We start from the raw sequence: 25,986 nt of genomic DNA on the forward strand, positions 1-25,986 counted from the left end.
CTCACTCCATGTAACCTCTCAGCTGTAGGACTGTGTACTATTTACTGACACGTGGTCTCACTCCATGTAACCTCTCAGCTGTAGGACTGTGTACTATTTACTGACACGTGGTCTCACTCCATGTAACCCCTCAGCTGTAGGGCTGTGTACTATTTACTGACACGTGGTCTCACTCCATGTAACCTCTCAGCTGTAGGGCTGTGTACTATTTACTGACACGTGGTCTCACTCCATGTAACCCCTCAGCTGTAGGGCTGTGTACTATTTACTGACACGTGGTCTCACTCCATGTAACCTCTCAGCTGTAGAGCTGTGTACTATTTACTGACACGTGGTCTCACTCCATGTAACCCCTCAGCTGTAGGGCTGTGTACTATTTACTGACACGTGGTCTCACTCCATGTAACCTCTCAGCTGTAGGACTGTATACTATTTACTGACACGTGGTCTCACTCCATGTAACCTCTCAGCTGTAGAGCTGTGTACTATTTACTGACACGTGGTCTCACTCCATGTAACCTCTCAGCTGTAGGGCTGTGTACTATTTACTGACACAGGGTCTCACTCCATGTAACCTCTCAGCTGTAGGGCTGTGTACTATTTACTGACACGTGGTCTCACTCCATGTAACCTCTCAGCTGTAGGACTGTGTACTATTTACTGACAAGTGGTCTCACTCCATGTAACCCCTCAGCTGTAGGGCTGTGTACTATTTACTGACACGTGGTCTCACTCCATGTAACCTCTCAGCTGTAGGACTGTGTACTATTTACTGACACGTGGTCTCACTCCATGTAACCTCTCAGCTGTAGGACTGTGTACTATTTACTGACACGTGGTCTCACTCCATGTAACCTCTCAGCTGTAGGGCTGTGTACTATTTACTGACACGTGGTCTCACTCCATGTAACCTCTCAGCTGTAGGGCTGTGTACTATTTACTGACACGTGGTCTCACTCCATGTAACCTCTCAGCTGTAGGGCTGTGTACTATTTACTGACACGTGGTCTCACTCCATGTAACCCCTCAGCTGTAGGGCTGTGTACTATTTACTGACACGTGGTCTCACTCCATGTAACCTCTCAGCTGTAGGGCTGTATACTATTTACTGACACGTTGTCTCACTCCATGTAACCTCTCAGCTGTAGAGCTGTATACTATTTACTGACACGTGGTCTCACTCCATGTAACCTCTCAGCTGTAGGGCTGTGTACTATTTACTGACACGTTGTCTCACTCCATGTAACCTCTCAGCTGTAGAGCTGTATACTATTTACTGACACGTGGTCTCACTCCATGTAACCTCTCAGCTGTAGGACTGTGTACTATTTACTGACACAGGGTCTCACTCCATGTAACCTCTCAGCTGTAGAGCTGTATACTATTTACTGACACGTGGTCTCACTCCATGTAACCTCTCAGCTGTAGGGCTGTGTACTATTTACTGACACGTGGTCTCACTCCATGTAACCCCTCAGCTGTAGGACTGTGTACTATTTACTGACACGTGGTCTCACTCCATGTAACCTCTCAGCTGTAGAGCTGTATACTATTTACTGACACGTGGTCTCACTCCATGTAACCTCTCAGCTGTAGGGCTGTGTACTATTTACTGACACGTGGTCTCACTCCATGTAACCCCTCAGCTGTAGGGCTGTGTACTATTTACTGACACGTGGTCTCACTCCATGTAACCCCTCAGCTGTAGGGCTGTGTACTATTTACTGACACGTGGTCTCACTCCATGTAACCTCTCAGCTGTAGGGCTGTATACTATTTACTGACACGTGGTCTCACTCCATGTAACCTCTCAGCTGTAGGGCTGTGTACTATTTACTGACACGTTGTCTCACTCCATGTAACCTCTCAGCTGTAGAGCTGTATACTATTTACTGACACGTGGTCTCACTCCATGTAACCTCTCAGCTGTAGGGCTGTGTACTATTTACTGACACGTGGTCTCACTCCATGTAACCCCTCAGCTGTAGGACTGTGTACTATCTACTGACACGTGGTCTCACTCCATGTAACCTCTCAGCTGTAGGACTGTGTACTATTTACTGACACGTGGTCTCACTCCATGTAACCCCTCAGCTGTAGGACTGTGTACTATTTACTGACACGTGGTCTCACTCCATGTAACCCCTCAGCTGTAGGACTGTGTACTATTTACTGACAAGTGGTCTCACTCCATGTAACCCCTCAGCTGTAGGGCTGTGTACTATTTACTGACACGTGGTCTCACTCCATGTAACCCCTCAGCTGTAGGGCTGTGTACTATTTACTGACACGTGGTCTCACTCCATGTAACCTCTCAGCTGTAGGACTGTGTACTATTTACTGACACGTGGTCTCACTCCATGTAACCTCTCAGCTGTAGGACTGTGTACTATTTACTGACACGTGGTCTCACTCCATGTAACCTCTCAGCTGTAGGGCTGTGTACTATTTACTGACACGTGGTCTCACTCCATGTAACCTCTCAGCTGTAGGGCTGTGTACTATTTACTGACACGTGGTCTCACTCCATGTAACCCCTCAGCTGTAGGGCTGTGTACTATTTACTGACACGTGGTCTCACTCCATGTAACCTCTCAGCTGTAGGGCTGTATACTATTTACTGACACGTTGTCTCACTCCATGTAACCTCTCAGCTGTAGGGCTGTGTACTATTTACTGACACGTTGTCTCACTCCATGTAACCTCTCAGCTGTAGAGCTGTGTACTATTTACTGACACGTGGTCTCACTCCATGTAACCTCTCAGCTGTAGGACTGTGTACTATTTACTGACACGTGGTCTCACTCCATGTAACCTCTCAGCTGTAGAGCTGTATACTATTTACTGACACGTGGTCTCACTCCATGTAACCTCTCAGCTGTAGGGCTGTGTACTATTTACTGACACGTGGTCTCACTCCATGTAACCCCTCAGCTGTAGGACTGTGTACTATTTACTGACACGTGGTCTCACTCCATGTAACCTCTCAGCTGTAGAGCTGTATACTATTTACTGACACGTGGTCTCACTCCATGTAACCTCTCAGCTGTAGAGCTGTATACTATTTACTGACACGTGGTCTCACTCCATGTAACCTCTCAGCTGTAGAGCTGTATACTATTTACTGACACGTGGTCTCACTCCATGTAACCTCTCAGCTGTAGGGCTGTGTACTATTTACTGACACGTGGTCTCACTCCATGTAACCTCTCAGCTGTAGGACTGTGTACTATTTACTGACACGTGGTCTCACTCCATGTAACCTCTCAGCTGTAGGACTGTGTACTATTTACTGACACGTGGTCTCACTCCATGTAACCTCTCAGCTGTAGGGCTGTGTACTATTTACTGACACGTGGTCTCACTCCATGTAACCTCTCAGCTGTAGGGCTGTGTACTATTTACTGACACGTGGTCTCACTCCATGTAACCCCTCAGCTGTAGGGCTGTGTACTATTTACTGACACGTGGTCTCACTCCATGTAACCCCTCAGCTGTAGGACTGTGTACTATTTACTGACACGTGGTCTCACTCCATGTAACCTCTCAGCTGTAGAGCTGTGTACTATTTACTGACACGTGGTCTCACTCCATGTAACCTCTCAGCTGTAGGGCTGTGTACTATTTACTGACACAGGGTCTCACTCCATGTAACCTCTCAGCTGTAGGGCTGTGTACTATTTACTGACACGTGGTCTCACTCCATGTAACCTCTCAGCTGTAGGGCTGTATACTATTTACTGACACGTGGTCTCACTCCATGTAACCTCTCAGCTGTAGGGCTGTATACTATTTACTGACACGTGGTCTCACTCCATGTAACCTCTCAGCTGTAGAGCTGTATACTATTTACTGACACGTGGTCTCACTCCATGTAACCTCTCAGCTGTAGAGCTGTATACTATTTACTGACACGTGGTCTCACTCCATGTAACCTCTCAGCTGTAGAGCTGTATACTATTTACTGACACGTGGTCTCACTCCATGTAACCTCTCAGCTGTAGAGCTGTATACTATTTACTGACACGTGGTCTCACTCCATGTAACCTCTCAGCTGTAGAGCTGTATACTATTTACTGACACGTGGTCTCACTCCATGTAACCCCTCAGCTGTAGGGCTGTGTACTATTTACTGACACGTGGTCTCACTCCATGTAACCTCTCAGCTGTAGGGCTGTGTACTATTTACTGACACAGGGTCTCACTCCATGTAACCTCTCAGCTGTAGAGCTGTGTACTATTTACTGACACGTGGTCTCACTCCATGTAACCTCTCAGCTGTAGGGCTGTGTACTATTTACTGACACGTGGTCTCACTCCATGTAACCTCTCAGCTGTAGGGCTGTGTACTATTTACTGACACGTGGTCTCACTCCATGTAACCTCTCAGCTGTAGGGCTGTGTACTATTTACTGACACGTGGTCTCACTCCATGTAACCTCTCAGCTGTAGGGCTGTGTACTATTTACTGACACGTGGTCTCACTCCATGTAACCTCTCAGCTGTAGAGCTGTATACTATTTACTGACACGTGGTCTCACTCCATGTAACCTCTCAGCTGTAGAGCTGTATACTATTTACTGACACGTGGTCTCACTCCATGTAACCTCTCAGCTGTAGAGCTGTATACTATTTACTGACACGTGGTCTCACTCCATGTAACCTCTCAGCTGTAGGACTGTGTACTATTTACTGACACGTGGTCTCACTCCATGTAACCTCTCAGCTGTAGAGCTGTATACTATTTACTGACACGTGGTCTCACTCCATGTAACCTCTCAGCTGTAGGGCTGTGTACTATTTACTGACACGTGGTCTCACTCCATGTAACCTCTCAGCTGTAGAGCTGTATACTATTTACTGACACGTGGTCTCACTCCATGTAACCTCTCAGCTGTAGAGCTGTATACTATTTACTGACACGTGGTCTCACTCCATGTAACCTCTCAGCTGTAGAGCTGTGTACTATTTACTGACACGTGGTCTCACTCCATGTAACCTCTCAGCTGTAGAGCTGTGTACTATTTACTGACACGTGGTCTCACTCCATGTAACCTCTCAGCTGTAGAGCTGTATACTATTTACTGACACCTCTCGGACCCCGTCCCATGTGTTGGCTGCTGTTTCCAGGTGGCGGTATATAGGCGGTCACACATCCGGGGGTCTTTCTCCTTTCCCATCACACATATAGGAACTTGCGTGCTATTGACACCCAGCACCTCTCAGATACTCTACAGTCCTCCCTGTCCCCCATCTCTTCAATCTCCTGTCCCAATCTGGCCACCAGTCACTATAATGAAACCCTCAAAAATGCATTGGATGAGGTTGCTCCCCCTCCACTCGTAAAGTCCCACATAGGAGGCAGCAGCCCTGGCACACGCCACAGACACGATTTCTTCAGCGATGCTCTAGGTGTGCCGAACGTCTCTGGAGAAAATCACGCTCACCTGCAGATTTCCTCCACTTCAAGTTTATGCTTAAAACATATAGCTCTGCCCTTCACCTCGCCAAACAAGACTATTTCACCGGCCTCATCTCTTCTCTCTCCAGCAACCCTAAAAGGCTTTTTGAAACCTTTCACTCCCTACTCACACCCAAGGTGCAGACGCCATTCACAGACCTTAGTGCTGATGACCTGGCCATGTATTTCCATGATAAAATTGATAAGATCCGTCAGGAAATTACTGCCCAAGCCCCAGGTGGCATTGACTCCCACACCTACGATAGTACTGATCCCCTCACCAGCCGCACTTTAGACTGTCCATTCTCATCTTTTGAACCTGTCACAGAAGAGGAAGTCTCCCAGCTACTTTCTTCATCTCGCCCCACAACCTGCAGTAGTGACCCCTTCCCCTCACACCTTCTCCAATCTCTGTCCCCTGCTGTCACTACTTACCTTACTAAAATATTTAACCTCTCTCTCTCTTCTGGAATCTTCCCATCCTCCTTCAAGCATGCTGTTATAACCCCGCTACTGAAAAAACCCTCCCTGGACCCGTCCTGTGCTGCTAACTATCGACCCGTCTCTAACCTCCCCTTCATCTCTAAACTTTTGGAACGCCTGGTTTATTCTCGGTTAATCCGTTATCTCTCTGCTAACTCTCTGCTTAACCCCTTACAATCTGGTTTCCGCACTCTGCACTCTACTGAAACGGCTCTCACAAAAGTCTCTAATGATCTACTAATGGCTAAATCCAATGGTGACTTCTCTCTTCTTATTCTTCTGGACCTCTCTGCAGCTTGTGACACTGTTGACCATCAACTTCTCCTCACTCTGCTCCGCTCAGTCGGCCTCATGGACACTGCGCTCTCCTGGTTCTCCTCTTATCTCTCAGACCGCACTTTCAGTGTATCATTTGCGGGCTCTGTTTCCTCTCCTCTTTCCCTTGCTGTTGGGGTTCCTCAGGGCTCGGTCCTCGGCCCCCTGCTCTTTTCTCTCTACACAGCCCCCATTGGACAAACCGTCGCCAGATTTGGCTTTAGGTACCATCTTTATGCTGATGACACCCAATTATACACATCTTCCCGTGACATCACCCCTGCACTCATACAGAACACCAGTGACTGTCTCTCTGCTGTCTCTAATATCATGTCCTCGCTCTATCTGAAACTAAATCTCTCTAAGACTGAACTACTACTGTTTCCACCATCTAATAGATCTGTCCCTGATATATCCATTGCAGTCTCAGGCCTTACTATAACTCCTAGGTGGTAGGCCCGCTGCCTCGGGGTCATGTGTGACGCAGACCTTTCCTTCACCCCTCATATTGAATCACTCGCACGTTCATGTCACCTCCACCTCAAAAACATCTCCAGAATACACCCTTTCGTTACCAGAGATACACTAAAGACACTTACTGTCTCTCTGATTCATTCTCGCCTTGACTACTGTAACTCCTTACTAATCCGTCTTCCCCTCACTAAACTCTCCCCTCTACAATCTATTCTGAATGCAGCGGCTCATCTACCAGGCTAGACGCTACAGCGAGGCCTCCGGTCTGTGCCGGTCACTACAGCGAGGCCTCCGGTCTGTGCCGGTCACTACAGCGAGGCCTCCGGTCTGTGCCGGTCACTACAGCGAGGCCTCCGGTCTGTGCCGGTCACTACAGCGAGGCCTCGGGTCTGTGCCAATCACTACAGCGAGGCCTCCGGTCTGTGCCGGTCACTACAGCGAGGCCTCCGGTCTGTGCCGGTCACTACAGCGAGGCCTCCGGTCTGTGCCGGTCACTACAGCGAGGCCTTCGGTCTGCGCCGGTCACTACAGCGAGGCCTCCGGTCTGTGCCGGTCACTACAGCGAGGCCTCCGGTCTGTGCCGGTCACTACAGCGAGGCCTCCGGTCTGTGCCGGTCACTACAGCGATGCCTCCGGTCTGTGCCGGTCACTACAGCGAGGCCTCGGGTCTGTGCCGGTCACTACAGCGAGGCCTCCGGTCTGTGCCGGTCACTACAGCGAGGCCTCCGGTCTGTGCCGGTCACTACAGCGAGGCCTCCGGTCTGTGCCGGTCACTACAGCGAGGCCTCCGGTCTGTGCCGGTCACTACAGCGAGGCCTCCGGTCTGTGCCGGTCACTACAGCGAGGCCTCCGGTCTGTGCCGGTCACTACAGCGAGGCCTCCGGTCTGTGCCGGTCACTACAGCGAGGCCTCCGGTCTGTGCCGGTCACTACAGCGAGGCCTCCGGTCTGTGCCGGTCACTACAGCGAGGCCTCCGGTCTGTGCCGGTCACTACAGCGAGGCCTCCGGTCTGTGCCAGTCACTACAGCGAGGCCTCCGGTCTGTGCCAGTCACTACAGCGAGGCCTCCGGTCTGTGCCGGTCACTACAGCGAGGCCTCCGGTCTGCGCCGGTCACTACAGCGAGGCCTCGGGTCTGCGCCGGTCACTACAGCGAGGCCTCGGGTCTGCGCCGGCCACTACAGCGAGGCCTCCGGTCTGCGCCGGCCACTACAGCGAGGCCTCCGGTCTGTGCCGGTCACTACAGCGAGGCCTCCGGTCTGTGCCGGTCACTACAGCGAGGCCTCCGGTCTGTGCCGGTCACTACAGCGAGGCCTCCGGTCTGTGCCGGTCACTACAGCGAGGCCTCCGGTCTGTGCCGGTCACTACAGCGAGGCCTCCGGTCTGTGCCGGTCACTACAGCGAGGCCTCCGGTCTGTGCCGGTCACTACAGCGAGGCCTCCGGTCTGTGCCGGTCACTACAGCGAGGCCTCCGGTCTGTGCCGGTCACTACAGCGAGGCCTCCGGTCTGTGCCGGTCACTACAGCGAGGCCTCCGGTCTGTGCCGGTCACTACAGCGAGGCCTCCGGTCTGTGCCGGTCACTACAGCGAGGCCTCCCGTCTGTGCCGGTCACTACAGCGAGGCCTCCGGTCTGTGTCGGACACTACAGCGAGGCCTCCGGTCTGTGCCGGTCACTACAGCGAGGCCTCCGGTCTGTGCCGGTCACTACAGCGAGGCCTCCGGTCTGTGCCGGTCACTACAGCGAGGCCTCCGGTCTGTGCCGGTCACTACAGCGAGGCCTCGGGTCTGTGCCGGTCACTACAGCGAGGCCTCGGGTCTGTGCCGGTCACTACAGCGAGGCCTCGGGTCTGTGCCGGTCACTACAGCGAGGCCTCCGGTCTGTGCCGGTCACTACAGCGAGGCCTCCGGTCTGTGCCGGTCACTACAGCGAGGCCTCCGGTCTGTGCCGGTCACTACAGCGAGGCCTCCGGTCTGTGCCGGTCACTACAGCGAGGCCTCCGGTCTGTGCCGGTCACTACAGCGAGGCCTCCGGTCTGTGCCGGTCACTACAGCGAGGCCTCCGGTCTGTGCCGGTCACTACAGCGAGGCCTCGGGTCTGTGCCGGTCACTACAGCGAGGCCTCCGGTCTGTGCCGGTCACTACAGCGAGGCCTCCGGTCTGTGCCGGTCACTACAGCGAGGCCTCCGGTCTGTGCCGGTCACTACAGCGAGGCCTCCGGTCTGTGCCGGTCACTACAGCGAGGCCTCCGGTCTGTGCCAGTCACTACATTGGCTGCCTATTCATTATAGAATAAAATATAAAGTTCTCCCCCTCCCCCACAAGGCTCTCCATAATGCCGCACCTCCCTACATTTCCTCCCTCATCTCTGTCTACCGCCCAACCCGTGTTCTCCGCTCACTCAATGACCTAACACTTCCATCCTCTATTATCAGAACCTCCCCCGCTCGTATACAAGACTTCTCCCGAGCTGCACCACTTCTCTGGAATGCTCTACCCCGGACAATAAGATTAACTCCCAAATTCTACAGTTTCAAACGCAAACTAAAGACGCATCTTATAAGAGCGGCCGATCACAATTCCTAATGCACAAAATTGTCTGACCCCTGTATAAGCAATGCCGCCCCTGCTACCTCTTGTGTCACCCCCTCTACCTCATAGATTGTAAGCTCTTGTGAGCAGGGCCCTCAGTCCCATTGTGTGAAATGACGTTCTTTGTTATGTATGTCTGTATCTGAACCCTATAAATTGTACAGCGCTGCGGAATATGTTGGCGCTATATAAATAAAATGTATTATTATTATTATTATTTCCCATTTGGGGGGGGGGTCTTTACTTGCCTGTTTTTGCCGCTCACATTGTGCCGCCGCCCCCCCCCCCCTCCATTCAGGGTCCGGTATTACAGGGTCAGGGGCTCCCGGTCTGAGGGGGTTGTGAGTAAAGATAGACTTCCCCTTTAAGGAAGCCTCTTACTTAACAATAAACTTCATTATTTCTCCTTTTGTAAGATCTCTGCTGTCAGTCAGTAGTGACCTGTCCTAAGCGAATCCTTCTCACAGCTGAGGGTTCGTTACATTTCTACAATCCTCAGCAGCAGCAATCTCTCTCCTGTTCTGATAGTCTGTTACAATGTATCGGCGCAGGTCAGGTGTATCCGTCTGGAGTCCAGGCTCTTTACTTCACACAAGATTGTTTAGATCGGATGCAACTGTAACAAATCCTCTTCTGTGGAAAGTATTAGGTCAGGATTCAGCTTCTGGACATTACGAAACCAGTTCAGTAACAGCAAGCAGAGGTCCTGAGGTTGGGGAAGGCCTGAAGCCAGAGAGTGGTAGTCGGTGTCGGCCCTGCGGTTATATCATGTGCCGGGTATATGGCGTCCAAGGGTCAGGCCTTATCTGCTAGGACTCAGGGGAATGCGGCTGCAGCACTCGCAGGGTTAAAGTCTGTGTGTCTGCAGCTCAGTCACCCGGTCACAGCGTCCTGTATACAGAGTAGGGTTCACTTACTAAGCCACAAGTCTCGCGTATCATCAGAGATCAGGAGGGGAGGGGGTCACAAACTTATCCACATTCATCTCTCGTCTGTGTTGTTGCTTCCTCTGCTCCACTTATTTGAAGACTAAAATTCCCCAATTCTTCCGGGGCCTCGTCGTCACATTGTGGTAAGTTCTGGTCCGATGTGGCCGCTCTAGTGCTTGGCGCCCCAGGGCTGCAGTTACAGGTGTCGGCGCCCTCATCTGGTGACAGATCTGTATGTGCAGGCTTGGGGAGCAGTACCAAAAAAACGTGACACCTTGCTGGCCACGTGAACACGCCCTGACACGCTAGAGCCATCCGTACAAGAAGGGGTTAAGGTGTCACCCAGCCGGGGACGAGCGGAGGATTTGGAGCTTTGCTAGGTGACTGTTTCTGTAGGTTCCTGCTCCGGCGTCTCTTATGTCATGTAGGACCTGTAACCAGGCAGCAGCGACGCTCACCGATCCTTACCCCGGGTTCTCGGGACCTCCCCCTGCGCTGCGTGCTTCCATTCCTACGTGTTCTTGCGCAGGCGCCCAGGTGACTTGGATCCTTCGCCGCTCTGTTTACACGGAGATGACTCTTCTGACCCGGATCTTCCAGACGTCGCTGAATTGCGCTGCAGGTTTATCCCCGTTTTCTGAGATCCAGGGTTTCCCCCTTGTGGCCTTCACTGTCATTGTGTCTGAGCGGGTGGTGAGGACACGGCCGGACCCCCCTCCCCCCCACACTGCCCCCACTGCCCCCTGCACCCAGGAGAGGGGGGGTATCCAGTGATTTCTGGTGTCACAGAGCTGGTCCCTAGTCATGATACTGTGCAGCCGTGCAGGGGTTAATCACAGTCAGGGAAGTCTCCTATCTGTGGTGTGAATGGCGGCGGCCCGGGCGCTCTCAGGAGTCACAGCAGGAGGAGGACACTGCAATCATGTGATCACAAGCCTGGCAATGGCCAAACACTGAGGGTTTGTTACAGTTGTATCTGGTCCCGGCAAACTGCTGTGAGGCGACAACCAGGACTGAGATGTATCCGCTGTATACTAGTACATAGAAGGCTTAGATACTGCAGACTGTATCACACAGGATAGGATTAGATACAGCTCAGTATACAGTATCACACAGGAGAGGATTAGATACACCGCTCAGTATACAGTATCACACAGCTCAGTATACAGTATCACACAGGATAGGATTAGATACAGCTCAGTATACAGTATCACACAGGATAGGATTAGATACAGCTCAGTATACAGTATCACACAGGAGAGGATTAGATACACCGCTCAGTATACAGTATCACACAGGATAGGATTAGATACACAGCTCAGTATACAGTATCACACAGGATAGGATTAGATACACCGCTCAGTATACAGTATCACACAGGATAGGATTAGATACACAGCTCAGTATACAGTATCACACAGGATAGGATTAGATACACCGCTCAGTATACAGTATCACACAGGATAGGATTAGATACAGCTCAGTATACTGTATCATACAGGATAGGATTAGATACAGCTCAGTATACAGTATCACACGGGATAGGATTAGATACACAGCTCAGTATACAGTATCACACAGGAGAGGATTAGATACAGCTCAGTATACAGTATCACACAGGAGAGGATTAGATACACAGCTCAGTATACAGTATCATACAGGATAGGATTAGATACAGCTCAGTATACAGTATCACACAGGAGAGGATTAGATACAGTTCAGTATACAGTATCACACAGGATAGGATTAGATACACAGCTCAGTATACAGTATCACACGGGATAGGATTAGATACACAGCTCAGTATACAGTATCACACAGGATAGGATTAGATACAGCTCAGTATACAGTATCACATAGGATAGGATTAGATACACAGCTCAGTATACAGTATCACACAGGATAGGATTAGATACACAGCTCAGTATACAGTATCACACAGGATAGGATTAGATACACCGCTCAGTATACAGTATCACACAGGATAGGATTAGATACACAGCTTAGTATACAGTATCACACAGGATAGGATTAGATACACAGCTTAGTATACAGTATCACACAGGATAGGATTAGATACACAGCTCAGTATACAGTATCACACAGGATAGGATTAGATACACAGCTCAGTATACAGTATCACACAGGATAGGATTAGATACAGCTCAGTATACAGTATCACACAGGATAGGATTAGATACACAGCTCAGTATACAGTATCACACAGGATAGGATTAGATACACAGCTCAGTATACAGTATCACACAGGATAGGATTAGATACAGCTCAGTATACAGTATCACACAGGATAGGATTAGATACACAGCTCAGTATACAGTATCACACAGGATAGGATTAGATACAGCTCAGTATACAGTATCACACAGGATAGGATTAGATACACAGCTCAGTATACAGTATCACACAGGATAGGATTAGATACAGCTCAGTATACAGTATCACACAGCATAGGATTAGATACAGCTCAGTATACAGTATCACACAGGATAGGATTAGATACAGCTCAGTATACAGTATCACACAGGATAGGATTAGATACAGCTCAGTATACAGTATCACACAGCATAGGATTAGATACAGCTCAGTATACAGTATCACACGGGATAGGATTAGATACACGGCTCAGTATACAGTATCACACAGGATAGGATTAGATACAGCTCAGTATACAGTATCACACAGGATAGGATTAGATACACAGCTCAGTATACAGTATCACACAGGATAGGATTAGATACACAGCTCAGTATACAGTATCACACAGGATAGGATTAGATACACAGCTCAGTATACAGTATCACACAGGATAGGATTAGATACAGCTCAGTATACAGTATCACACAGGATAGGATTAGATACAGCTCAGTATACAGTATCACACAGCATAGGATTAGATACAGCTCAGTATACAGTATCACACAGGATAGGATTAGATACACGGCTCAGTATACAGTATCACACAGGATAGGATTAGATACACAGCTCAGTATACAGTATCACACAGGATAGGATTAGATACACAGCTCAGTATACAGTATCACACAGGATAGGATTAGATACAGCTCAGTATACAGTATCACACAGGATAGGATTAGATACACAGCTCAGTATACAGTATCACACAGGATAGGATTAGATACACAGCTCAGTATACAGTATCACACAGGATAGGATTAGATACACAGCTCAGTATACAGTATCACACAGGAGAGGATTAGATACTTGCTCGGGGGGTCACATTGTGAGATCTGTGGCTTCCTATGATGTCATCCTTGTGTCTCACCCTGGGTCTCTTCTCTTGCAGTTGTCGGGGGGTTGCGAGCTCACCACCGTCCTGCAGGATTTCATCGCCATCCACAGTAATGAGCTGAGTATCCAAGTGGGGCAGACGGTGGAGCTGCTGGAGAAGCCGAGTGACCGGCCTGGATGGTGCCTGGTGCGGACGACTGACCGGAGCCCCCCGCAGGAAGGCCTGGTGCCCAGCAGCGCCCTCTGCATCTCACATTCCCGCAGCAGTGTGGAGATGGAGTGTTTCTTCCCAGCAGGAAAAGGTAAGATGGAGATGATGAGTGCGCCTACTGCCGGAGCCTGGGGTCTGCTGATAGACCCTGCACCCCCCAGCACCCTGCCTGCCACAGTCCTCATGGAGTGAACAATCTGCTGCACTTTCTGCTGTTTTACCAGATATCCAGTAGGTGGCGCTCTCTTCCCATTGCCATTTACTCCTAGAGTAGCTGGGCTTTATTTCCTTTTGTCCAGTAGGTGGCGTTCTCTTCTCATAGAACTGTTTGATGGATTCAGCTTCCTTCTCTCTTTCTCTCTCTCCTTCCTTCTCTCTTTCTCTCTCTCCTTCCTTCTCTCTCTCTCTCTCTCCTTCCTTCTCTCTCTCTCTCCTTCCTTCCTTCTCTCTCCTTCCTTCTCTCTCTCTCTCTCCTTCCTTCTCTCTTTCTCTCTCTCCTTCCTTCTCTCTCTCTCTCTCTCCTTCCTTCTCTCTCTCTCTCCTTCCTTCCTTCTCTCTCTCCTTCCTTCTCTCTCCTTCCTTCTCTCTCTCTCTCTCCTTCCTTCTCTCTCTCTCTCTCTCCTTCCTTCTCTCTCTCTCTCCTTCCTTCCTTCTCTCTCTCCTTCCTTCTCTCTCTCCTTCCTTCTCTCTCTCCTTCCTTCTCTCTCTCCTTCCTTCTCGCTCTCCTTCCTTCTCTCTCTCTCTCCTTCCTTCTCTCTCTCTCTCCTTCCTTCTCTCTCTCTCTCCTTCCTTCTCTCTCTCTCTCCTTCCTTCTCTCTCTCCTTCCTTCTCTCTCTCCTTCCTTCTCTCTCTCTCCTTCCTTCTCTCTCTCCTTCCTTCTCTCTCTCTCTCCTTCCTTCTCTCTCTCTCCTTCCTTCTCTCTCTCTCCTTCCTTCTCTCTCTCTCCTTCCTTCTCTCTCTCTCTCCTTCCTTCTCTCTCTCTCTCCTTCCTTCTCTCTCTCTCTCCTTCCTTCCTTCCTTCTCTCTCCTTCCTTCTCTCTCTCTCTCCTTCCTTCTCTCTCCTTCCTTCTCTCTCTCTCTCTCCTTCCTTCTCTCTCTCCTTCCTTCTCTCTCTCCTTCCTTCTCTCTCTCCTTCCTTCTCTCTCTCCTTCCTTCTCTCTCTCTCCTTCCTTCTCTCTCTCTCCTTCCTTCTCTCTCCTTCCTTCTCTCCTTCCTTCTCTCTCTCCTTCCTTCTCTCTCTCCTTCCTTCTCTCTCTCTCCTTCCTTCTCTCTCTCCTTCCTTCTCTCTCTCTCTCCTTCCTTCTCTCTCTCTCCTTCCTTCTCTCTCTCTCTCTCCTTCCTTCTCTCTCTCTCCTTCCTTCTCTCTCTCTCTCTCCTTCCTTCTCTCTCTCTCTCTCTCCTTCCTTCTCTCTCTCTCTCTCTCCTTCCTTCTCTCTCTCTCTCCTTCCTTCTCTCTCTCTCTCCTTCCTTCTCTCTCTCCTTCCTTCTCTCTCTCCTTCCTTCTCTCTCTCCTTCCTTCTCGCTCTCCTTCCTTCTCTCTCTCTCTCCTTCCTTCTCTCTCTCTCTCCTTCCTTCTCTCTCTCTCTCCTTCCTTCTCTCTCTCCTTCCTTCTCGCTCTCCTTCCTTCTCTCTCTCTCTCCTTCCTTCTCTCTCTCTCTCCTTCCTTCTCTCTCTCTCCTTCCTTCTCTCTCTCTCCTTCCTTCTCTCTCTCTCTCTCCTTCCTTCTCTCTCTCTCTCTCCTTCCTTCTCTCTCTCTCTCTCCTTCCTTCTCTCTCTCTCTCTCCTTCCTTCTCTCTCTCTCCTTCCCTCTCTCTCTCTCCTTCCTTCTCTCTCTCTCCTTCCTTCTCTCTCTCTCCTTCCTTCTCTCTCTCTCCTTCCTTCTCTCTCTCTCCTTCCTTCTCTCTCTCTCCTTCCTTCTCTCTCTCAGTCCCGACCTCTTCCAGGCCATACAAGTGCGTGGTGTGTACAGGACCTGATCTGCAGCCTGTGGATGGAATAAACTCTCATTTTTCCATTCACTGACAGCAAGCAGAGGGCTATAAAATGGTGGAGACTGTAAAGCTGCTGGAAATCTGCAGAACCAGCCGGGGTTACAGTGGTGAGGAGAGTGCAGAATTAGGACTGCGGCTCTGGATGTGTAATAGATAATGTCACTTGGGGCATTAGATGGGCTGATGCCCCGCCGCTGATGCCCCCCCCCCAATGCCCCTGCTGATGCCCCCCCTGATGCCGCCGCTGCTCTTCTTCTCACCCCTTTTCCTTCCCGGCCCAGGCTTGTTTGTATTGTATGACAGATTGTGATCCTTGCAGCTCTGGCTGTGTCAGTAGGCACTGAATGCCGTGGTTTGTGTTCTATTCGCTATGGCGGGGGCTGTTCCTGTGACACCTGCTTCATCCGCTTCTCTTTGGCTCGCATACTTCACATTCATGAGGGGCTTTATCTGGTGAGACGCTGATGGGTCAGTCATGCAGAGAGCAGTCCGTCTGTCTGGGTACAGGGCGGCTCCAGGGGCCCTCACAGCTACACTAATAGGGGCCCTGTAAGGTCGCCATCATACTGGACATGGGACTTATAAGAACATAGACCAGGCTGATACACTGTGACAAACCTTCAGCTCAGGAGAGAGGATTGTGCTGCTGGAGTGCAAAGAGTCGTCTACACTGGATGTCATTGTAGCAGACCCTCAGCTGTGAGAAGTATCAGAGCGTCGAGCAGAGTCCGTCAGGAGGCGGCAAATACCCCGTGTCCTCCAGTGATAGTGAGATGTGTGACCCCAGCACCCCCCCCCCCCTGTGGGATTCACCTGTCCCTCCCCCGTTGTATCCTGTGACCCCCCCCCCCCCCCATATTCCAGACATCATGGACTCCGGAAGCAGCTGCGGGGATGACCTGTGCCCTGCACCTGCCGGCGGACAATGGCGACCCTCCCTATCTGAGGACAGATTCGTCCTTCCGTCGCCCCCGGCGGGTCCTGGCTGAGGGATCTGCTCACGAATTCTGCGGAAACCTTCCCGAGTCTCTCATTTGTCAGTTTTCCGTCTGGTTACATCTTTGTTTTCTGGAACTTTCCCGATACTTTGTTATTCTTCTCAGTCGCCATCTCTGCCGTGGAGGCGCCGACGTTCCCGTAACTCTGACTCCCTCGTATGTAGGAAGGATCGTGATGGAGAAAATCCATCAATCTCATCCAAAGACAATCAGTTTATGATCTAGCGATGATTCAGTGACATCATCAGTCTGATCCAGTGACATCATCAGTCTGATCCAGTGACCTCATCAGTCTGATCCAGTGACCTCATCGGTCTGATCCAGTGACCTCGTCGGTCTGATCCAGTGACCTCGTCGGTCTGATCCAGTGACATCGTCGGTCTGATCCAGTGACCTCATCGGTCTGATCCAGTGACCTCGTCGGTCTGATCCAGTGACCTCGTCGGTCTGATCCAGTGACCTCGTCGGTCTGATCCAGTGACCTCGTCGGTCTGATCCAGTGACATCGTCGGTCTGATCCAGTGACATCGTCGGTCTGATCCAGTGACATCGTCGGTCTGATGCAGTGACATCATCGGACTCATTCAGTGACATCAGTCTGAACCAGTGACCTCATCAGTCTGATCCAGTGACCTCATCAGTCTGATCCAGTGACATCATCAGTCTGATCCAGTGACATCATCAGCCTATGATTGAGTGATGACGTCAGCCTACAACGCAGCGACGCCATGATTCTGTCATCCAGTGACATCATCAGTATTTGTGGGAGATCTCTCCGAGCCTGTTCACACACGGGGAGTGACATGTGACCTCTGCCCTGTAATATACGGCGTATTATTGAGGCCGTTATACATTTACTGAGTCCACTACCCTTATGGCGCAGCTGGCGCACGTCCAGGGAGCTGCAGGAAGTGCGGGTGAGCAGCGCTGTAGATGTTGCGCTCGCCGCGGCCGGACACCGCAGGGAAATTCTCAACCAATTATTTTTTTTTTTGTAATTGTAAATGGAAGTAAGATAAGGAGAGTAAATACAAGATGGCTGCCGGGCAACCGCCGTGACGGTCCCTGCTCCGCCTGATGGAGTGTCAGTCATAGTCACCCAGCTTTCTACAGGTCCTGATGGCCTATCAATCAGCTTTGCTATATAGAGGTCCTGGCTCTGACGGCTTCCAGTGTGTCAGTCTTCACTTCAGTTTTGAATTTCATTCAATGACCAAGAAGATGAGAGTGACTAGATAACCCCCTGCCCAGTAGAGGAGCGCTGCTCTGCAGGACAATCCATCTGCTGGTGCGGTCACTCTTCCTCCTCCTCAGTAGACTGTCAGGACTGCAGCAGTGGAGGGGTTAATTGGCGTCGCTTCTCTGCCTTCACTTCTTATCATAGAACAGGAGTCTTTTGTTTTCTTGTTGCAAAAAAAAAAAAAAGGAACTATCCTGGTGCAGTGGGTATACATCTTATATGCAGTTACGTGGTGCAGTGGGTATACATCTTATATGCAGTTACAAGGTGCAGTGGGTATACATCTTATATGCAGTTACATGGTGCAGTGGGTATACATCTTATATGCAGTTACATGGTGCAGTGGGTATACATCTTATATGCAGTTACATGGTGCAGTGGGTATACATCTTATGTGCGGTGGGTATACATCTTATATGCAGTTACGTGGTGCAGTGGGTATACATCTTATATGCAGTTACAAGGTGCAGTGGGTATACATCTTATATGCAGTTACGTGGTGCAGTGGGTATACATCTTATATGCAGTTACGTGGTGCAGTGGGTATACATCTTATATGCAGTTACGTGGTGCAGTGGGTATACATCTTATATGCAGTTACGTGGTGCAGTGGGTATACATCTTATATGCAGTCCCTGGTTATGTGGTGCAGTGGGCCTATGTATTATATGTAGTGATCGGTTACCTGGTGCAGTGGGCGTGTGTATTATATGTAGTAACTGGTTACGTGGTGCAGTGAATACATGTATTTGCAGTAATTGGTGACATGTGGCGTTGGGTTTATGGATTATTGTGCAGTGTATGGACCTGAGGGCAGTGAATTTGTCTCTGTATACTTTGGGCGCAGTGGGATTGGCAGTTCAGGTACATGGAGCAGTGCACAGAGATGTCCTGCAGCGGTGGTGAGGCTGTGTACAGGGAGCGGCTCCGCCCTCCCAGTCTGTGGCTCCGCCCCCCAGTCTGTGGCTCCTCCCGCCCTGCGAGGTGACCTGCTCTTCCAGTCCCTGTTGCAGGGGGTTGCTCATTATTGCTGGTCATGAGAGGATGAAGAGTGGAAGTGCCAGCGCCCCCCCAGTCTGCTCCCTGTCCTGGATCTGCTCCAGGTGCTGCTGCTGCTGCTGTCTGCTGGGAGGTAAGTGCCCCTGGCAGGTGCAAATCAACTCGGAATTGTCCCCCCGCCCTGGTTAATGCCCTTTAATTGTCGTGTTCACAGATCATTAGGTTTAGGAAGAGGTGTCAGGCAGCAGATCAGGGAGCTGATGTGACCCCGGGGGGCTGATGTGACTTGGGGGGTTGATGTCACCTGGGGAGCTGATGGGGGGGGGGTGGCTGATGTGACACGGGGGGGAGCTGATGGGGGGGCTCCGGTGATATTGGGGATCACACTGTGCAGGGGTAGTAGTGAAGCATTGGTTGTGCGGCTGCGCCTCCTCCCTGGGTGATACTCGCTCTTCTCATGGTAATTTGTATCTCACCGGGGTCTCATTGTTACAGTCCATCATTTTATGAATGGAAATTGTCATGGGGGAGGGGGCAGAAACTTGTCTAGTGCAAGCATGAGACCACAAGTCTAATGTAACAGTCTATGGCTACAGTCTAATGTGACGGTCTATATCTACAGTCTAATGTAACAGTCTATGGCTACAGTCTAATGTAACAGTCTATGGCTACAGTCTAATGTGACGGTCTATATCTACAGTCTAATGTAACAGTCTATGGCTACAGTCTAATGTAACAGTCTATGGCTACAGTCTAATGTAACAGTCTATGGCTACAGTCTAATGTGACGGTCTATATCTACAGTCTAATGGGACGGTCTATGGCTACAGTCTAATGTAACAGTCTAATGTAACAGTCTATGGCTACAGTCTAATGTAACAGTCTATGGCTACAGTCTAATGTAACAGTCTATGGCTACAGTCTAATGTAACAGTCTATGGCTACAGTCTAATGTAACAGTCTATGGCTACAGTCTAATGTAACAGTCTATGGCTACAGTCTAATGGGACGGTCTATGGCTACAGTCTAATGTAACAGTCTAATGTAACAGTCTATGGCTACAGTCTAATGTAACAGTCTATGGCTACAGTCTAATGTGACAGTCTATGGCTACAGTCTAATGTAACAGTCTATGGCTACAGTCTAATGTAACAGTCTATGACTTCAGTCTAATGGGACGGTCTATGGCTACAGTCTAATGTAACAGTCTATGGCTACAGTCTAATGTAACAGTCTATGGCTACAGTCTAATGTAACAGTCTATGGCTACAGTCTAATGTAACAGTCTATGGCTACAGTCTAATGTAACAGTCTATGGCTACAGTCTAATGTAACAGTCTATGGCTACAGTCTAATGTAACAGTCTATGGCTACAGTCTAATGTAACAGTCTATGACTTCAGTCTAATGGGACGGTCTATGGCTACAGTCTAATGGGACGGTCTATGGCTACAGTCTAATGTAACGGTCTATGACTTCAGTCTAATGTAACAGTCTATGGCTACAGTCTAATGTAACAGTCTATGGCTACAGTCTAATGTAACAGTCTATGGCTTCAGTCTAATGGGACGGTCTATGGCTACAGTCTAATGTAACAGTCTATGGCTACAGTCTAATGTGACGGTCTATATCTACAGTCTAATGTAACAGTCTATGGCTTCAGTCTAATGGGACGGTCTATGGCTACAGTCTAATGTAACAGTCTATGGCTACAGTCTAATGTAACAGTCTATGGCTACAGTCTAATGTGACGGTCTATATCTACAGTCTAATGTAACAGTCTATGGCTTCAGTCTAATGGGACAGTCTATGGCTACAGTCTAATGGGACGGTCTATGGCTACAGTCTAATGTAACAGTCTATGGCTACAGTCTAATGTAACAGTCTATGGCTACAGTCTAATGTAACGGTCTATGGCTACAGTCTAATGTAACGGTCTATGGCTACAGTCTAATGTGACGGTCTATATCTACAGTCTAATGTGACGGTCTATGGCTACAGTCTAATGTGACGTCTGCCCATATTTTCCTGTTGCTGCCCCCCTGTATCAGTACTTGTCATCTTTTCTCTGTACCCGCCTGTTGCCATCTCCAAATTTCTGCCTGTTGCTTTTTCTCTGTATATCTTTAATTGCCTGTCGCTGTCTCCCCGTGCCCGCCTGTCGCCGTCTCCCCGTGCCCGCCTGTCGCCGTCTCCCCGTGCCCGCCTGTCGCCGTCTCCCTCCGTACCCGCCTGTCGCCGTCTCCCTCCGTACCCGCCTGTCGCCGTCTCCCTCCGTACCCGCCTGTCGCCGTCTCCCTCCGTACCCGCCTGTCGCCGTCTCCCTCCGTACCCGCCTGTCGCCGTCTCCCTCCGTACCCGCCTGTCGCCGTCTCCCTCCGTACCCGCCTGTCGCCGTCTCCCTCCGTACCCGCCTGTCGCCGTCTCCCTCCGTACCCGCCTGTCGCCGTCTCCCCGTGCCCGCCTGTCGCCGTTCTCACAGCTGGACCATGCGGTGTCCAGTAACCTGGAGAGCGGTGTCACAGCCGTATCCCCCATGACTGAGTGGATTGTACCGTGCAGCAGTCACGTGTCAGCGCCGCTCTCACATGTCCTGGTGACCGCCATCTTTATCAGGATTCCTGCTCACATTGAACTTGTGATTTTAACCCTTCCCTGGCCGCACAGGCTTTGTTGTGGGTCCGTTTAGCAGCGGCTCTCTAGTCCTCCTGGGTCGTTGCTCGGCTGGTTGTCGCACATTGTCACCTGTTGTAGCATTTCCAGGAATGTGTCCTCCTCCTCCTCCAGTCAGCCGTGGTGGTCGGCGCACTACAATGCCCAGGAATCACAGTCTGTGCACAGTAACATCCGGCAGGTCTGAGGTCAAACCTGCAGCTTCTACCTGAAATCCACCATGACACAGATATTACAGCAGAACTGGAGCAGGAGAAATCACACTCGCCAGGGAAATCCATCTCCTGCCGAAACATCCCCATCACATGTACAGGTCATGCTACAGGCGTGTAATCCACACACCGTAATATCTGCAGCATGGTGTGACAATCTGCAACAAATCCAAGAGAGGCCGACTGTAGGACAGGAGAATACAATCTATTACTATCTGTTATCAGCCATGTCAGGAGAGGAGAGGCCGACTGTAGGACAGGAGAATACAATCTATTACTATCTGTTATCAGCCATGTCAGGAGAGGAGAGGCCGACTGTAGGACAGGGGAATACAATCTATTACTATCTGTTATCAGCCATGTCAGGAGAGGCCGACTGTAGGACAGGGGAATACAATCTATTACTATCTGTTATCAGCCATGTCAGGAGAGGCCGACTGTAGGACAGGGGAATACAATCTATTACTATCTGTTATTAGCCATGTCAGGAGAGGAGAGGCCGACTGTAGGACAGGGGAATACAATCTATTACTATCTGTTATCAGCCATGTCAGGAGGGGAGAGGCCGACTGTAGGACAGGAGAATACAATCTATTACTATCTGTTATCAGCCATGTCAGGAGAGGAGAGGCCGACTGTAGGACAGGAGAATACAATCTATTACTATCTGTTATCAGCCATGTCAGGAGAGGAGAGGCCGACTGTAGGACAGGGGAATACAATCTATTACTATCTGTTATCAGCCATGTCAGGAGAGGCCGACTGTAGGACAGGGGAATACAATCTATTACTATCTGTTATCAGCCATGTCAGGAGAGGAGAGGCCGACTGTAGGACAGGGGAATACAATCTATTACTATCTGTTATCAGCCATGTCAGGAGAGGCCGACTGTAGGACAGGAGAATACAATCTATTACTATCTGTTATCAGCCATGTCAGGAGAGGAGAGGCCGACTGTAGGACAGGGGAATACAATCTATTACTATCTGTTATCAGCCATGTCAGGAGGGGAGAGGCCGACTGTAGGACAGGGGAATACAATCTATTACTATCTGTTATCAGCCATGTCAGGAGGGGAGAGGCCGACTGTAGGACAGGGAAATACAATCTATTACTATCTGTTATCAGCCATGTCAGGAGGGGAGAGGCCGACTGTAGGACAGGGGAATACAATCTATTACTATCTGTTATCAGCCATGTCAGGAGATGAGAGGCCGACTGTAGGACAGGGGAATACAATCTATTACTATCTGTTATCAGCCATGTCAGGAGAGGAGAGGCCGACTGTAGGACAGGGGAATACAATCTATTACTATCTGTTATCAGCCATGTCAGGAGGGGAGAGGCCGACTGTAGGACAGGGGAATACAATCTATTACTATCTGTTATCAGCCATGTCAGGAGAGGAGAGGCCGACTGTAGGACAGGGGAATACAATCTATTACTATCTGTTATCAGCCATGTCAGGAGGGGAGAGGCCGACTGTAGGACAGGGGAATACAATCTATTACTATCTGTTATCAGCCATGTCAGGAGAGGAGAGGCCGACTGTAGGACAGGAGAATACAATCTATTACTATCTGTTATCAGCCATGTCAGGAGAGGAGAGGCCGACTGTAGGACAGGAGAATACAATCTATTACGATCTGTTATCAGCCATGTCAGGAGGGGAGAGGCCGACTGTAGGACAGGGGAATACAATCTATTACTATCTGGTATCAGCCATGTCAGGAGAGGAGAGGCCGACTGTAGGACAGGGGAATACAATCTATTACTATCTGTTATCAGCCATGTCAGGAGAGGAGAGGCCGACTGTAGGACAGGGGAATACAATCTATTACTATCTGGTATCAGCCATGTCAGGAGAGGAGAGGCCGACTGTAGGACAGGGGAATACAATCTATTACTATCTGTTATCAGCCATGTCAGGAGAGGAGAGGCTGACTGTAGGACAGGGGAATACAATCTATTACTATCTGTTATCAGCCATGTCAGGAGAGGAGAGGCCGACTGTAGGACAGGAGAATACAATCTATTACTATCTGTCATCAGCCATGTCAGGAGAGGAGAGGCCGACTGTAGGACAGGGGAATACAATCTATTACTATCTGTCATCAGCCATGTCAGGAGAGGCTGACTGTAGGACAGAGGAATACAATCTATTACTATCTGTTATCAGCCATGTCAGGAGAGGCCGACTGTAGGACAGGAGAATACAATCTATTACTATCTGTTATCAGCCATGTCAGGAGAGGAGAGGCCGACTGTAGGACAGAGGAATACAATCTATTACTATCTGTTATCAGCCATGTCAGGAGGGGAGAGGCCGACTGTAGGACAGGGGAATACAATCTATTACTATCTGTTATCAGCCATGTCAGGAGAGGAGAGGCCGACTGTAGGACAGGGGAATACAATCTATTACTATCTGTTATCAGCCATGTCAGGAGAGGAGAGGCCGACTGTAGGACAGGAGAATACAATCTATTACTATCTGTTATCAGCAGGTATAGAGCGGCGCTGTACACATTGTTCCACTCAGTGACATATATTGAATATACACATAATCCACACTATATACGTATTCAGGTGCTGTGTGGCTCAGTGGTGGATCGTGGAGATGATCTGCAGACTGTGTTTGTGATGTTAGTTGGCATGTTGCGATGATTGGGGTGTTTACTTGGGGTGGGACATTGACCTTCGCTCCTGTACACTGCGCTCTCCTACTTACAGTCACGTGGACTCTCTGGTATTTGTAGTCCTGCAGGTCACGTCGCTGCCTCTATGTGAAGTGAATGATATCAGATGGTGCAGATGTGACAGGAGAGGGGTCAGGATTTCGGGGATGTTGTGATGCCGCCTGGTGTTGGGGTCGCCGCACTCCACGAAATTTATTTATTTATTTTTTTAATGTAGATTGTAGAGCTCACAATGTACATTTTCCCTATCAGTATGTCTTTTTTTTTGGAATATGGGATGGAAATCCATGCAAACACGGGGAGAACATACAAACTCCTTGCAGATGTTTTTTTGCCCTTGGCGGGATTTGAACACCAGGACCCAGCACTGCAAGGCTGCAGTGCTAACCACTGAGCCACCGTGTGGCCCCCCTACGCTCCACGAAATTTTGTGTTAAGTCGTCACCTTTTTATTGTCCACCTTTATTTATAGATAAAATATTACCATAGAATTGAGGGAAATAAAACCGGTGAGGGGGAGATGTTGTGACTGCAGAGTGTGAATGTGTCCTGAATACGAGGTGAGCTCATTCCCGTCCGCTATAAGATTTCAGCAGCGGGATTATTCCTGTCCTTTCTGCTGCGTGGGTATGTGGCGGTATAGAGACCTTGCTCACGGTATACGCCACATGAAGCCTATGGGATATGTGCGCTGCTATGTATATAGTGAATCCTCCTGCTATATACCAGCCCTGGTAGCGGCGTATACTGGAGCATACTAATAATAACATACACTTCACCCCCTCCCTAATTAGAGACCCCAGCCGCTTATTTCCTGTTACTTACCTCCGGACTGGTACAGCGATGCCCAAAACAAGAGATCACGAAGGCGAGCAGCCGGTCGGGCCGGTTCCTCCACATTCCAGTGCTCGGTTACAAGGTGAACCTCCTGACTCTGGGGATAATCCCTGGTGTCAGCCGCATAGGGGTCCATGTGTCCTGCAGGGTCCATGACATACAATGTGATGCTCAGATGTTACAGGGAGGGATCTGGAAGTGAATATCAGAACGGCAGTGAAGACTGACACCCAGGATGGACTGTACGACAATGCACATCTATGAGACGTGTATGGGAAGCGGAGTGACTACCAGGCCTATAGAATATTACAGGGCGCCGCCGCCATATTACATTCGATCTACTTAGGAGCAGTCGCCCGGCACGAGACCTTAAATAGAATTAAGCAATTATCTGCGGCCTCCTAATGTGATTTCTCCGTTTAGAGGATTACATTTCACACTGACTGCCAGAATATCAGATTTTACAGCGATCCTCGTAAAACACGTAATTACCGCTCATTCTCCGACCGCCGATCTACAAGATGAGTATTTACAGCCATCTGTCAGGCGTCGTCTCCATAAACCAGCGCTTCGTGATATCCGTGCCGACATCTTAGCACATTCCAG

At 49.8% G+C, this 25,986-nt stretch overlaps 1 protein-coding gene across 6 annotated transcripts in view; it reads left to right on the forward strand.

The window, feature by feature from the left end:
- The window catches only part of KALRN (kalirin RhoGEF kinase), a 311,247-nt gene that overhangs the window by 192,823 nt on the left and 92,438 nt on the right, over positions 1–25,986 (forward strand). For all 6 annotated transcript variants that reach the window (XM_075284733.1, XM_075284737.1, XM_075284732.1 and 3 more), the window contains exon 34: positions 13,576–13,822. In XM_075284733.1, the coding sequence (XP_075140834.1) occupies positions 13,576–13,822 (247 nt within the window). The remainder of the gene's footprint in view (positions 1–13,575; positions 13,823–25,986) is intronic.

This window comes from Leptodactylus fuscus, chromosome 8 (genome assembly GCF_031893055.1).
Source record: "Leptodactylus fuscus isolate aLepFus1 chromosome 8, aLepFus1.hap2, whole genome shotgun sequence".
NCBI lineage: Eukaryota > Metazoa > Chordata > Amphibia > Anura > Leptodactylidae > Leptodactylus > Leptodactylus fuscus.